This window comes from Miscanthus floridulus, chromosome 12, assembly GCF_019320115.1.
Source record: "Miscanthus floridulus cultivar M001 chromosome 12, ASM1932011v1, whole genome shotgun sequence".
In the NCBI taxonomy this organism is placed as follows: Eukaryota; Viridiplantae; Streptophyta; class Magnoliopsida; order Poales; family Poaceae; genus Miscanthus; species Miscanthus floridulus.
In genome coordinates, this window is record NC_089591.1 from 31993461 (window position 1) to 32008716 (window position 15256).

Sequence of the window (15256 nt, forward strand, 5' to 3'; positions counted from 1 at the left end):
CACCGTTTTTTTAATCTAAAATCGACCTTTCAAAACAGGACCTTAGGAATATTGCTCGAAGCAAGTAATAAACCATGTTTAATAGTGTTTCTAGAGCATCTCCGCCAACCAAACACAACCCAGAGATTCCACTCCACTCAATTGCACCCGTGATTTCCACTACAAAAGCCTACAAAAGTAACTTCCTTCGGCCCGTTGCAATGCATGCGTGTCCTCTCTGAAATGGCTCTCCTCAGTGCGGCGGAGAAGACATAGGCAGAGGCAGAACCAAAATTTTTATTTTATAAACGCTTTTTAAAATATTCACATTTATACCCTAAGCGACTAAATCTCATCTTTAACCCCATGAGGTCGGTGCCATGACCTATGACGTTGAGGTAACACGTCTCGGAGCCATAGGCCATGGCGCCGATCCTGGTCTAAACGGGATTTAGACACATGGGTATAAATGTAAATATTTTTTTAAAAAGGTTAAAAAATAATAATAAAAAGTCAGGCAGAACCCCATAGGCTACGAGCAGCGGCCAGCGACGTGAGTGTGCCACGAGAGGAAGGCTGAGCGGACCGAGCAGTTCAGCGAGGCCCAATATCATAAGCCCATCAGACATCATCCCAAGTGCGGAAGCACCCAAGTCCCTAGACGGAGCCAACGAGCGTCCGCAACAGGGAACCGCGCCACTGGCACGATCGCATCTAGGTCCGATCAACCTCGCGGTCGGCGGGCGTAGCCAACCGGTCCTAGCGCATCGGCCTCGTCTCTCCCTCCTGCACGCCACCTCGCCACCCCAGCCGGCCGCCGAGACCGAGCCCGTCTAAGCCGCTCGCCGCAACGGCCCCGATCCGCCGCATCGCGTCGGCCCGACATGTACCAGTGGCGCAAGTTCGAGTTCTTCGAGGAGAAGTCGGCCGGCCGCGGCGGCGGCGGGGGGTCAGCCGCCGCCGTCCCTGCCGAGATCGCGGGCCGCGTCACCTGCTGCTCGGGCGGCCGGGGCCGCGTCGCGGTGGGGTGCGACGACGGCACCGTGGGCCTCCTCGACCGCGGGTTCCGCCTCTCCTATGGCTTCCAGGCCTACGCCTCCTCCGTCCTCTTCCTCCAGCAGCTCAAGGTACGCCCAGAACCCTTGTAGCGCACCTGAAGCAGCGGCGTTCGCGGCCACCTCGCAAATTTATGCAACCTGTCGTCAAATTACTGGTTAGAACACTAGTTAGTGGTTCCTACCACCGAATCATGTGTAACTCACTAGCTTGGGTGCATCAGAAACAAAAATTAGTTGTTTCTTACTACTTGAAAATCAGCTGCGGTATGACAAGCCATGTTACCAATCTTCGATGGCCACCTCAGTCTTGTACTGTGGCTGAGTAAGCAATGCCAGAAATCGTTCCTGAAATTGGACAAAAATCTTGTTGGATTAGTTGATTTTGTCAACTTTTAAGATCAGTGATTTGGTTTATTCTGCCCTATCAAATTCCCTACTCTCTGGGGAAAAAAAAACTCGGTTCAATTGGGGTACCAGTACCATTTATCATTTGCTAATTGAGATCAACATATTGCCCCATACTGCTGTGTCAAACATTTATTCACACTGTACAGTTTATTGTGATAACTACAGCTACATAATGAACCTAATTAACAACTTATATTGGTCTGTTTGATCAGCAAAGAAATGTTCTTGTCACGGTTGGAGACGATGACCAGTCATCTTCCCAGTCATCAGCAATCTGTCTAAAGGTTTTTGACCTCGATAAAGTACAAGAAGAAGGATCAAGTACAACAACTCCTTTCTGTGTTCAAATTTTGCGGGTCTTCACTGATCAATTTCCTCAAGCAAAGGTAAATTCTCTTCTTCTTTTTCATTTGATCCACATGTTGTGTTTGTCACATTATCTCTTGTCATAATAATTCATATATATGACGCGGATTGTAACATCTGATTTAAGTGTAATTGGCATAATTTGCTGTGTTTCGCAGATTACATCATTTATGGTTCTAGAAGAAGCACCACCCATACTGTTGATTGCCATTGGACTGGACAATGGTTTCATTTATTGCATCAAAGGTGACATTGCACGTGAGCGAATTACACGTTTCAAGTTGCAAGTTGAGGCTGCTGCAGATGGCAGCACTAGTTTGCCTATTACTGGTCTTGGTTTCCGAGTTGAGGGGCAAGCACACCAGCTCTTTTCTGTAACTCCTGGCTCTGTAACCTTGTTCAGCTTGCATGTTCAGCCACCAAGGAGGCAAACACTTGATCAGATTGGTTGTCAGACCAATGCTGTAGCAATGAGTGACCGTATGGTAAGGATGGATTTGGGCACACTCATCTTTTTTTCCTTTTATTCAATCCTATAAGCGAAGGGCGGGCCTGGTGCAAGCGGTAGAGACTTACCGCCTGTGACCGGAAGGTCCCGGGTTCGAGTCGCGGTCTCCTCGCATTGCACAGGCGAGGGTAAGGCTTGCCACTGACACCCTTCCCCAGACCCTGCACAGAGCAGGAGCTCTCTGCACTGGGTACGCCCTTTATTCAATCCTATAAGCAGTATGGGTCATGATTAGGATGCAGTTCACAACTTGAACTAAGTTTTGTTAACAGGGACTGTCTGGCTAGTTTGGTAGCATAACTATCAGCTCAACTGCAACATACAAAATGCTGTAGCGCCGTAGCGGTTTAATTTTCTTACCATAAATTATGTCATGTGATACCCTACCCTTGTGAGGTAATGCATGCCCATTGACCAAACAGGTTTGTAGTATATTGTAGTTATTCAGCAAAGCTGCTAGCCTGTTACTGAAGGAACTCTCAGTCCACCAGATATCTACCCAATTGATTACAGATGCCGGCCAAGTGGGTTTGTCCACAAGATGATGTATACATTATTTTTTTTGGAAAACCTTAGCTGGTTTAGTTTGAGAAACTGATTAAACTTTTTTTAGCATGTATTTGACTACTACATTCATGCCTATGTTGCTCCCATACATTTACATTTTGTATTCAGATTATCTCATTGAACTGCAAACCTTACATATTTGATGTTCACCAAGCAGGACTTAATTATTGGTAGACCTGAAGCTGTATATTTCTATGAAGTCGATGGTAGAGGCCCTTGCTGGGCATTTGATGGTGAGAAAAAGTTTGTAGGTTGGTTTCGAGGCTATTTACTCTGCATTATCGAAGATCAGAGGACACAGAAGAGCACTCTTAATGTTTATGATCATAAGAATCGGTTGATTGCACATAGCATGCCTGTGGGGGATGTTTCACACTTGGTATGTGAGTGGGGTTATATTATTCTCATAATGGCGGACAAAAAGATTCTGTGCATTGGAGAGAAAGACATGGAAAGTAAGCTTGATATGTTGTTCAAGAAAAATCTTTATACAGTTGCAATCAATCTTGTACAAAGTCAGCAGGCTGATCCTGCTTCCACTGCTGAGGTGCTGCGGAAGTATGGTGACCATCTGTATGGAAAACAGGAATATGATGAGGCTATGTCCCAGTATATCCACACTATTGGTCATCTTGAACCATCGTATGTTATACAGAAGTTCCTTGATGCAAAGCGCATCTACAACCTCACAAATTATTTAGAGAAGTTACATGATCGAGGGTTAGCATCCAAAGACCACACCACCCTTCTGTTGAACTGCTGTACCAAATTGAAAGATGTGGAGAAACTTAACCATTTCATCAAAGATGAAGATGGGGTAGGTGAGATCAAGTTTGATGTGGAAACTGCCATAAGAGTATGCCGCGCAGCTGGATATCATGAACATGCTATGTTTGTGGCAAAAAAGGCTGGGAGGCATGAGTTTGTACTTGAAGATTTTACTTGAGGATCTTGGTAGATATGACGAGGCACTGCAATATATCTCTGGCCTCGAGGCAAATCAAGCAGGTCTTACTGTAAAAGAATATGGGAAAATTCTTGTGGAACATAGACCTGCTGAAACAGTTGAAATACTGTTAAAGCTCTGTACAGATGTTGGAGATCCTACGACGAGAAGAGGTTCGAACAGTATGCACTTGCTTATGATACCATCCCCAATGGACTTTGTGAATATATTTGTGCACAGCCCACAATATCTGATGGAATTTCTGGAAAATTATATCAAAGCAGTGACGGACTCACCTGCGCAAACAGAAATTCATAACACCCTTTTGGAGCTCTATATTTCAAATGATTTGAGCTTCCCGTCTATCTCTCAAGAAAATGAATATGAGAATCACTATATCAAAGAAACAAAAGGTAAAGAAAGTGCTAATGGCTATAGGCCAGGAATAAAGGAAAAAGCTGATCTTGGAAAAGAAGATCCTAAAATAGCAAAGAATATTGTTGATAGGAGAAGGAAAGGGCTTGCATTACTCAAGTCTGCTTGGACATCTGAGATGGAAGATCCTTTGTATGATGTTGATCTTGCTCTCATTCTTTGTAATACTAATGCATTCAAAGATGGGTTGCTCTTTCTATATGAGAAACTAAAACTTTACAAAGAGGTTATTAGTTGTTACAAGCAAGCACATGATCATCAAGGTTTAATTGCATGTTGCAAGAAGTTGGGAGACTCGTCTCAAGGAGGGGATCCTTCTCTGTGGGGTGATCTATTGAAGTATTTTGGGGAGCTCGGGGAAGATTGCTCTAAAGAAGTTAAAGAGGTCTTGACCTACATTGAGAAGGATGATGTTGTGCCTCCCATCGTTATGCTACAAACACTATCAAAAAACCCATGCTTGACACTCTCAGTCGTCAAAGATTACATTGCTCGCAAGCTTGAGCAAGAATCAAAGCTAATTGAAGATGATAGAAAATCTATTGATAAGTATCAGGTTAGTAACTTTACAAGTCATTGCAGTATCTATTTCCCACTGTTATTCTTAGTCTTTTTTTAATAATATTTAGGAGTAGGCATTAGTATTGCTTGGTCCGTTGACAGATAGAAGATGAAAAAAGTAATACTTCAGATATAGTACAAAGCAGACTCAGTTGTACTTGGGAAATTGGTCTTAAGCTGTTTGTTTTAACAAGTTATACGAAGCTTGTTATGAGACGATACTACTTCAGATATAGTTCTTTAAATACCACCCCCCCCCCCCCCCCCCCCCATCCCTCCCTCGCGGGTACCCCTAAATCGTGAGTTAGGCTGGAGGTAGCAGCACAGCATCCACCAGTTTTTCTCAGTTTACTACCAGGTCCCGTTGCATGTGATGAACCTATGTATGGAGGCAGCTGAACATATTTATGCACCAACTGGGTTTTCCTTTGATAGGAAAAGGGTTTGTATTGGGACATGTCTCCCAGTCACTGAATTTTGACAGTTGTCTTTTGCGTACCATGCCCTATTGTGAATGTTATTTAAGATAGTGTTAGTTTTTTTCACTTTTGTTTAATCATGCATCATAACATGATTAGCTACTGTTCATACTTTTTTAGGACATTGCCATTTTTTCTAATATGCTAATTACTCTCATGTCAAGAGCGGTTAGGTTAATATGGACAAATATTGTAGAACATAGCTTGTTTGGGACTTAAAGGCTTTGTTGTTGTTGTTGTTGTTGTGTTGTTGTATAGCTTGTTTGGTGGAGCTTCCAGTTGATATGCTGCCCACTTAGGCTCGAACAAGGGTGCTAGGCTACTAGGAAGTTGTGTCTACCTAGAGGGTTTTGTAGTCCCCCTCTCCCAAGACAGGCAGGGGAGTTCTCTCACTGTGGAGTATGGCATTGAAATAAGAGTATGGCATTGAAATAAGAATATCTGATTACATTTTGTTTCCATGGTAGCAATGAAATTCTTGAAGTTAACATCAACATTAGAGTTTCACTTGAATAGAATTAATGCTCTATTGGTAATGCAAATTGATCATGTCTATAAATTGACATTCCTATAACAAGCACACTCACAAGTATATCTTTTTCTATTTCTTGTGTATAAAAGATTGCACATCATAACCTTTCTTAGATGTAGCATGATTATGAGCATATATTTGAAATTCTAATAAGAATGAGTCTATGTCAATTGAGATAAGGAACATGCTGTGAAGCAATATCATTTTTCTTTCAGGGGGAAACAGAGTTGATGAAAAGGGAGATAGAAGATCTCAAGACAAACGCTAAGGTTTTCCAACTGAGCAAGTGTAGTGCGTGCACTTTCACCCTTGATCTGCCTGCTGTCCATTTCATGTGCACGCACTCGTTCCACCTTCGCTGCCTTGGTGACAATGAAAAAGAATGCCCAGCATGCGCACCTGAATATAGATCTGTTATGGAGGCAAAGCAGAAGCTAGAACAAAACGCTAGGGACCATGATCTCTTTTTCAGGCAATTGAGGGGTTCTAAGGACGGCTTTTCTGTCATTGCAGACTATTTTAGCAAGGGCATAGTGAGCAAGACAACCGTACCTCCTGAGAACGGATGATAGGGAAGGACCACCGGTACTCCGTTGCCTTGTACAGCATTTATATGGTGTTATTTCCCTTTCTTGTCAGTTGATGATATGTGAGTGTTTCTGCGTCCATCAATTATAGCAGGAAGTACAGATAGCAAGCTTCTTTCATCTACCGGGTTATGTTATCTGGCCTGTTTTTTCCATGCCGTGAGGTTTTTTCCCCGACTTGGCATTGTAAATACTCATTTCCGGCAGTCCCTCTCTGAGCACAAACGCTTTTGCTTAGACATTGCTGCAGTTTCCAGCATTGAGTTTTGATGTTTGGCTCGCGCTCATCTATATTTGAAAACAGAAGTATTATATGGATCATGTTTTTGTATGTCTCAGCAATATTGCATCTATCTGGTTTTGTATCATTTCGCCATTTCGTCATACTTTGTTGCTAACATTGATCCTACTGCTTGCGACATGCATTTCGCAATCAATGATAAATTTCTGAAACGCTGCTGCTTAATCTTTGGGTTAGAATCGTATTTCACTCCACCTGGCTTTATTCCACATGTGGCCTTACTGCCATGCGAGCTATGAACATTCCTGAGTTACTATTTGCAGTTGCAGCTTGGTTGCCCCTGCTACAGAACACAGAGTAGCGCATGTGCTGGAAGTACGTCGGTCACAGGATCACACGATTGGGTGTTCCCTTTGTCCGTAACGCGCTACAGAAAAATTCGTTTCTTGCATTGCATGATTCATCTGAACCCTGATCAAAGCTTCAACTACTGCTGGCCCCATTAGAACATGGAGATGTTCCACCGAAATAAAAGTAGATTATGTATTAGGGAAAAGAAAACACTATTGGATTGCAATCAGGGGACAGGGAGAATGGTAGAGATCTAGGATCATTTGCGGCTAGATGGTGGCTGTATGGGTATTCGTGTGCACGCAGATGCAGCGGCCGTCACAGTTCACAAACTAATGCACACTTCTCCGGCTAACCTTGAAGATTGTAACAAAGAAGATTGCAAATTAGCAAACTGAATGTAGTTTAGAAGTCTCAAGATTACCATGAAGATTGTAACAAGGGTTAATTCGAACGCTGCCATTGTAACTCTTCGAGTTTAGAAATATACCATTGCAATTCGTGATATTGTAAATATGCCATTGTAATTCCCGTGAAACGTGATTCATGCCATTAAGTAGGCTTTCAGGCGTTCGTATACGGCAACATGTTTAGTATGGCCCGTATTGCCCCTGTCCAGTCGCCGCAGCACCTCCGCCGCACGTCACATTGCCTGCAGCATCCGCTCCTTGGGCGATACCGTGCCTGGCTGTCCAGCTGACCTGTATTTTGCATTGGATTGCCCAGCTGACCCGTCTGAACAAAGCATATGACATAAAAAGGTCATAGATAATTTGATAACAAGTTGAAAACTTCTGATAATTTGATAACAAGTTGAACACACTGAACAAAGCATATGCCATAAAAGGTCACAGATAAGTTGATAACAAGTTCACAGACTAGTGCCTGGACTTTAACTGACTACAAGTTCACAGGACTTTAACTGAATACAAAGTTCACATGACTTTAAATGGATAAAGTTCACAGGACTTTAACTGAACAAAGCATGGCCTGATTAATAAAATTCAAAAGCACGGCCTGATTTCTAGTTCAAAAGCACGGCCTTATTACAGGTTCACAATCACAGCCTGATTACACACAGCAACCATCAAAAGCACTCGACATTAAGATTCAGGAATCGGTGACGTGAGCAGTGAGTTGGGTATTAAGGAACTGTGACAAGCTCGTGACAACTCTAGGCTGTGGTGCGGCGGTAGCCTTCTGTTGCTTTTTCTTCACTGGAGTCTTCTTCTTCTTGGGCGTCTTCTTCCTTTTGGGACTCTTTTTCTTCTTTTGTGCTGTCTTCTTCTTCTTCACCTCTGATGGCCCAGCAGTGTCATCATCTTGTTGCCGTTTCCTGCATAGTATAGTGGTTAGCACTAGGTTCAGTACAGAATGCACAAGAAATGCTTTGAGAATGAGTCACTAACCTCTTGTTCTGTGATCTGCCCCTAATTTCTCCATCGGAGTCAACCTCAGCAAATTTGCAAGTCTTGGCAAAGTGACCGAAGTCACCACACCTTTTGCACTTCACCTTTTTCTTGTTCGCTTTCCCTTCAAGGCAGCCCCTAATTCTCTGTACTCTTGGTCTGCCTGGTGGTCTTCCTAGCAAGGGTGGAAATATTGTGAACCCAAGATCCACCACAGGCCACTGTGTTCTGTCTGGAAAAGGCTCTACTCTTCCTTCATAAGCAGCCCTAAATCTTGGTACAGAATAATATTCATGCACATAATCTTCTATTTTCATTCCCCTATTGGACAGTATCCAAGCTAATGCATGCTTGCAGGGCTTGCCTGTGAGCTGCCACTCTCTGCATGAACATGAATGATGTTGGAGATCAACTGTGTGTCTCCTCTGATTGTTCCAGTTGTCCAGAAGTGTCACTTCAGCCACGTCTTCATCACTACTTGATACCTTAACCACTTTGAGATTATTGCTGATAGCATTCAACTCCTTCATGACATTAGGGAGTATACCATCACGCATTTCCCTAGCAATCTTCCTCCTCAAAAACCTCTTCTCCATGATGAGCTCTCTCAGGCCATCAACCAATTCGTGCAGCAGCAGTCCTTTCATGTGCCTGATCTGAGCATTACAGCTCTCGGATACATTGTTGGTCAAGTAGTCACATTTACTCTTATCTGAAAACCCACATCTGTACCACAGTCTGTTGTGATGCTGCTCCAGGAATTCTATGGCATCTGGTGCAACATCAAATATCTTCTGCATGTGCCACTTGAACAGCCCCTCTGTGTAGCTTCTTGCTGCTGGATACAAATGATCAGTGAAGACATCTCCCTGATAGTGCTTCATGAAATTTGAATACAAGTGCCTCATGCATTCTCTGTACTCAGCTTGCGGGAACACTGCTCCCACTGCACTTCCTAAACCTTTACAAGCATCTGTACAGATCACTAGGCCTTCAGGTGATCCTATAGCTTTATGCAACTGCTCAATAAACCATTTCCAATTGTCCTCTGTCTCTGAGTCAAAAATGGCGTAAGCCAGATGATACAACCAGTTGTGCCCATCTACAGCAGTAGCTAAAGCCAACTGCCCAGTGTATTTACCATTTAAGCATGTGGCATCTACCCCTACAAATGGTCTGCAACCTACCAAAAATCCATCTACACAAGGCTTTAAGGCTACAAAAATCCTTTTGAACCTCTTCTTCTTATTCCCTTCTACCTCTATTTCTACAATGCTTTCTGGTGAACTAAGCTCCATTTGTGCTTTCCAGTTCACCAACAATTGGAAACTTTCCTCATATTTACCATGTATGTGCTGAAGAGCTAGCTTCATACCTGCCCATGCCTTAGAATACTTCAACTTGATCCCATAATCATCTTCCAGTTTGTCCCTAGCATCCTTGGCACCTTTGTTTGGATTTTTCTTGAGCCATTCTGTCAACCTGCTAGCACACCAGTCTTGTGTTGCCATTTTTCCTTCTCTCAGCTTTGTAGTAGGACAGTTATGCTCAGCAGGCAATACTTTAATCTGCAACAAAATTGAATACATGTTACAAAAGTGTACCAAAAACAGTTTACAATAGAAAAATAAGAATACACAGGTTGTACCTCTATTGTTTTGCCATCATAAATCCTTGATGCATGTATTCTCCATGGGCAGCCCTCAGCTTTGCACTTGGCAATGAACCTGGTCTTGTCAGTCTTCACATCAGCAAATTCAAATCCAGTGATCACAGCATAGTGCCTCACAGCTTTCCTGAATGCTATGATATCAGGAAACAAGGCACCTTTCACAATGTTGGGATTTTCTGGATCATGAAGGACATTTATCTCCTGAGGATCTGCATCATTAACTTCTGCCTCAAGAGGAACACCTCCTTCAGCAGGAATATAATCAGAATTGTCATCAACTGGTTGTGTTGCAGTGGCATTTGTGGTTGGCTGTGCAGGTGGTACTGAGATATAGATGTGTTCATCATCAACGCCCACGTACTCCTCTTCATTATCAAACATGTCTGGCTCCCTAACAGGCTCAAAGTCTGGCTCCTTTGTTGTAGCTTCAGTAGGTCCTGGCATGTTTTTTGTGGGTTCAGGAGCCTCTATATTGTGTTTTTTGGGTTCAGGGGCCTCAGGCTTTTGTGGTGGATTCACTTGGCTAGGTTGGTCATCATCAGGAGGAATAACACACAGAGGTTCTAGCTCAGCATAGTCATCAGTAGTAGATACTGAATTATCAAATACACCTAGCAAGACCTGGCAACACATCTCAGCCTTATACATAGAAAACATATCTAGCAACTGTCTGTCATTCACTAATCTGACATCTTCTCCCAAATTCTTGTCAAAGAACCACAATCTGCCACACTGGCGAGATGACCATTGCACCTCTTTGGCTAAAACATTCATCAACAAGTCTACGGTTAAAGCACCTATGTCCACCTCCCACTTAATCAGAAATCCCTTTAAGCCTTGAACTTTAATCTCTAGCATGAACAACTCAGGCCTAGCACGAAGAATGGAAATGTAAAGGGGAAATCCCACAGCAAAAATGGGTCCATCCCCAACAGTGGCCGATCAATAGAAAATTTTGAAAGTTAGTAGAGAATGGAAATGTATAAAAAATCTTTATAATGAGGGAACAATAGATAATTTTGAAATCATTAGATCAACTTTAACTTATGTAAATAATGTAAAAATCATGTCAAACAAAAAGCAAGCAGTATAAACATAGTACACTTTGCCAGTCATACTACTTGATTTATGTACAAAATGTAGAGAATCAGTTCAGATTCTGAACTTTCCCTATTATGTATATTAGCTTTGCAAACAGGTTGACTCACATTAAGGAGAACCACAAGTTTCAGAAAAATGGCAGAGAGGGTCACAGGGAAGATGATCCAGCAAAGGGCCTAGCACACATCGTCAATGAAATCAAAGGGAAACATGAGCTAAAGTATGACACCATTATATTGGATAAGTTGTTCTTATTCATTTATTACAGATGACAAAAAAAATTCGAAAGTCATCTCTCTGACATGTTGTGTCAAACAACTCAGGTATGTGTATGTATGGCATGCCATTACTGGATACTGGGGTGGAGTCAGGCCAGGTGTAGTTGGAATGGAGCACTACGAATCAAAGATGCAGCAGCCTGTGTCATCACTAGGGGTTCAGAAAAACAAGCCCTGCGATGCTTTGGACAGCATAACGACCAATGGACTGGGCCTTGTGAACCTTGAGAAAGTATTCAGTTTCTACAATGAACTCCACTCGTATCTTGCATCTGCTGGGATCGATGGGGTCAAGGTAGACGTGCAGAACATCCTTAAGACGCTGGGTGCTGGCCATGGGGAAGGGTACTGCTAGCTAGAAAGTACCAGCAGGCTCTAGAAGCTTCCGTCGCTAGGAACTTCCCTGACAATGGCATCATATATGCATGAGCCACAACACTGACAACCTATACAGGTAAATAGCTTATGCTGAAATATCTTGAAAGCTTTTTTTAGCAAAATATCTTGAAAGCTTTCTTTGGTAAATCAAAGATGTTTATAAAAATCATGTCAAACAAAAAGCAATGAGTCATAAAAGATGTTTATTGCAGAAAGATTATAAACACAATATCTCTTCAAGTCTACAACTAACATTTTTAAGGGACAGCGACGTGAGCCGACCGGCCCTGCAGCCGGCGCCTGGGAACTTGCAGGCGCCGTCGCTGACGCTCCACCCGCTGAGGCCCGTGGCTGCCTGGCTCGGCACGGCCTCCTTGAACTGCTCCAGCAGCTGAGCATCGTCGGCGGCGGAGGCGGCCGCGGCCGCCGCCATGACGACGAAGAGTGCCACTACAGCGACCAGGCCCGGAAGATTCCATGAACTAGCTAGCGCGCTACCTTAAAACATCAGCTACTAGCTGCCTCTCTCATCTCGCAAAGCGTAGATGCTGCCCAATAACCCAGCAGCGGTACCTCGCACGGCCCTCGTCTTCTTCGTATGTTCATGTACTTGCAAATACAGAGATTGGTAAATCCGTCCCTGATCCCCAACTACTCTAGTCATACCGAGGGAAGATTTTGCAAGAGTTAAGAGATTACCTGGCCTTGTTGCCAGCCATGGCCGACGAACTGCTCCCACACGGCTCGCCGGTCGCGGGGAAGTCTATCATCTTGCTCAAATCGATGTGCAGACTTGGGGAATCAAATCTCCTTCACCACCACCACCTGCTCCAGGCACGAATCGTCGCCTGCACAGGTTGCACAGCCTCCGTCGAGCCTGCACAGCCTGCGCCGCCGCTGCCGTCGAGCCGACTCGCCTGCGCCGCCGCCGACTCTGGTTGTTGGGTTAGGGTTCGGGGACGGGGAGAGAAGAGACGAGAGAAAGACCGAGAAAGAAAGCAAAGCGAGCCGCGAGCGACCTTGACTCCTCATGTAAGTCGGATGAGGCAAGGGCAATACGGCCATACGAAAAATGTTTCCGTATACGTACGCCTGCAAGGTGGGCCACAAGTCGTTGCAAACGTACTTAATGGCATGAATCACGTTTCACGGGAATTACAATGACATATTTACAATATCACGAATTGTAATGGTATATTTCTAAACTCGAAGAGTTACAATGGCAGCATTCGAATTAACCCTTGTAACAAACCTGAATATATAGTTTAGTTGATTATGTTTCTTATGGTGTAACCTATATATACTCCAAGGATTTGAGTATCACACTCAGCGCGAGTGATTAATTTTTTGCTATTTTTTAATGCTAACTGACGTGCTTGTCAATAACGAGACACATTTGATGGTTCATCAATTTCAAGGTTGTGGACCTAGATGTTTTTTTTTGAGATTTTCATATGGTAGAGTGTGTGTGCATGGATTTATAGAGATATAAGTGGACATGTGCTTAGTAAGTTTTTGTGTGTACTATGTTTCATATAAGAAAACAATGTTGCCAATTAATCGCATGGTAGAGATGGCATTTGCCAGTTCTGGAAAGGAGAATTCAACAAATGGAAAACTAAAATGTAGAAGTCGATGAAGTAAGAATAATGGGGATGAAAAGAAGATCCCTTTGCATCTTCTAAGAAAAATAAGAATGAATCTAAATACTTTGCATATATAATAAGATTCTAGAATCCAACTATCTATCTAAATCTTGATATTTGGAGATTCTCATTTTGCAAAGATCATAAACACTATAAAAATAAGATCCAAACACATCTGATTTTTTTAATCTAGAATCCAGATACTATATCACTATCTAGAATTACTATAAGAATGAGATCCAAACAGAGACCAAGTATTAATATAGATAAATCAATGATTTGTATAGACGGACAACAAATTTTTAGCATTTGGGGCTTGGCGGAGATAGGTGGCTTCAAGGTTTATAATTTATGTTAGAACTTTAGAATTTTGTGGCTATTGAGTCTAAATGAAAGGATATGGAGCTAATCAACCTAGTGGCTAGCGGTTGTCGGTGAGACAACACCATGTAGTAGGAGAGCATCAGATTGAAATGGTGTGAGAGTCCACGGGGTTGGAATGGTGTTGAGTGATAAAGCCTCATCAAAGCCACAGGATCGGAGGTGGCGGCTAACAATGAGGCAGTGTGGTGATCAAGAAGGATACCAGAGAGCACAAGGGTCAGGTTATGTGGATATGGGCAATGATGGAGAAAGATGACGGGTGTGTGAGGAAGACGGAGGGTGGGCCTAGTGATGACATCAAGCAAAACAAAGTTGGAGAATGAATGTGGCAGATTTTTTGGGATCATTGTGTGCTTCCAAAGGTCTACCACTCTACATCTTACAACTTTTTACCACTCTTAATAAAGTGATAGTTATCAACTAACCGTTTGTAAGTCATTTTTGTTTTGTATTAAGTTAAACTTTTGAACTTTAACTAAGTTAATAAAAAATACATTAACATGTATAATGTCTAAATGCATTGTCAAAACATATTTCACGGTATATCTAACGATTTTAGCTTGATGCTGTAGATGTTTATGCATTTTTCTATAAAGATACTAAATATAAACCATGCTAGTTGTAAGAATAAGGAATCTTCAACTTGAAATAAGCAATTACACTTTGCTTGATATTAAGTATGAACACACAAAATGGTTTTGCGATCAAGTATGCCTCTCCAAAACTCTATGGAAGCATTTTTTATGACCATACGATGATAATTGTTATTTGTTGCGAAGGAGGGAGGAATTCCAATAAATTGATAGGACAATTACATGCTTATTTTTGTCCAAGTAAGAAAGATGAATTAGACTAAACCTAGAGTCTCCTAAAATATCAAATGGTCACATCTAAAATATCAAGTAAAAGCATGTTTAAACGTGCATAGGGGTAAAGAAAACACCTAGGGCACAGAAACCGCAACGGTACGGCGCATGTGCTGAGCCTGGCAGCCACCCCCATGGCCCCATTTTTTAACACTTTTTAAAACTATTTCCAAATCTGACACTGTTTAAATTTTTTTTTCAAATCTAACACTTTTTGCCGCGCCTATTTGCATGGCGTGGCGAATTCAAGCTGCTGCGCCATGTATGGGGGCGCGGCGAGGCTGCCAACGTGGCAGCGACCAGGGCCGCTGACCGGTGACGTGGTCCAGGTCTGCCGCGCCACAGATCACGGCGCGGCACCGACGCACCATCTCGCACGGCGTGGTAGGGCCTAGTAAAGGCCCACGACGTGGCTCTCTCTACATTCCTTTCTTTCCCTTTCACGTGTCTGCCGCCTCCAGACGCCCGCGCCCTTAGCCCACGCCCGCCGCCGGCAGCCGCTGG

General features: G+C 43.1%; 1 protein-coding gene and 1 pseudogene across 1 annotated transcript; one reads left to right on the forward strand and one right to left on the reverse strand.

Moving 5' to 3' along the window:
* Nucleotides 1–636: 636 nt before the first annotated feature.
* On the forward strand, nt 637–6784 carry LOC136497003 (vacuolar protein-sorting-associated protein 11 homolog; annotated as a pseudogene).
* A 1344-nt stretch (nt 6785–8128) lies between these two features.
* LOC136495670 (uncharacterized) lies at nt 8129–10617 on the reverse strand. Its single transcript, XM_066491541.1, has 3 exons — nt 10076–10617; nt 8428–9995; nt 8129–8354 (listed from the first exon to the last, which is right to left on the reverse strand). The coding sequence occupies exons 1-3, from the start codon at nt 10541–10543 to the stop codon at nt 8129–8131; spliced, it is 2262 nt and encodes a 753-aa protein (XP_066347638.1). The 5' UTR covers nt 10544–10617.
* Nucleotides 10618–15256: the final 4639 nt, after the last annotated feature.

Bases quoted from the DNA above. Each gene is read 5' to 3' on its own strand.
- LOC136495670 (XM_066491541.1), bottom strand. From the start codon at position 10,543: ATGCCAGGACCTACTGAAGCTACAACAAAGGAGCCAGACTTTGAGCCT. The intron at 9,996-10,075 runs GTACAACCTGTG...ATTTTGTTGCAG, and splicing joins ATGATGGCAAAACAATAGAG to ATTAAAGTATTGCCTGCTGA. The intron at 8,355-8,427 runs GTTAGTGACTCA...TATACTATGCAG, and splicing joins GGCAGATCACAGAACAAGAG to GAAACGGCAACAAGATGATG.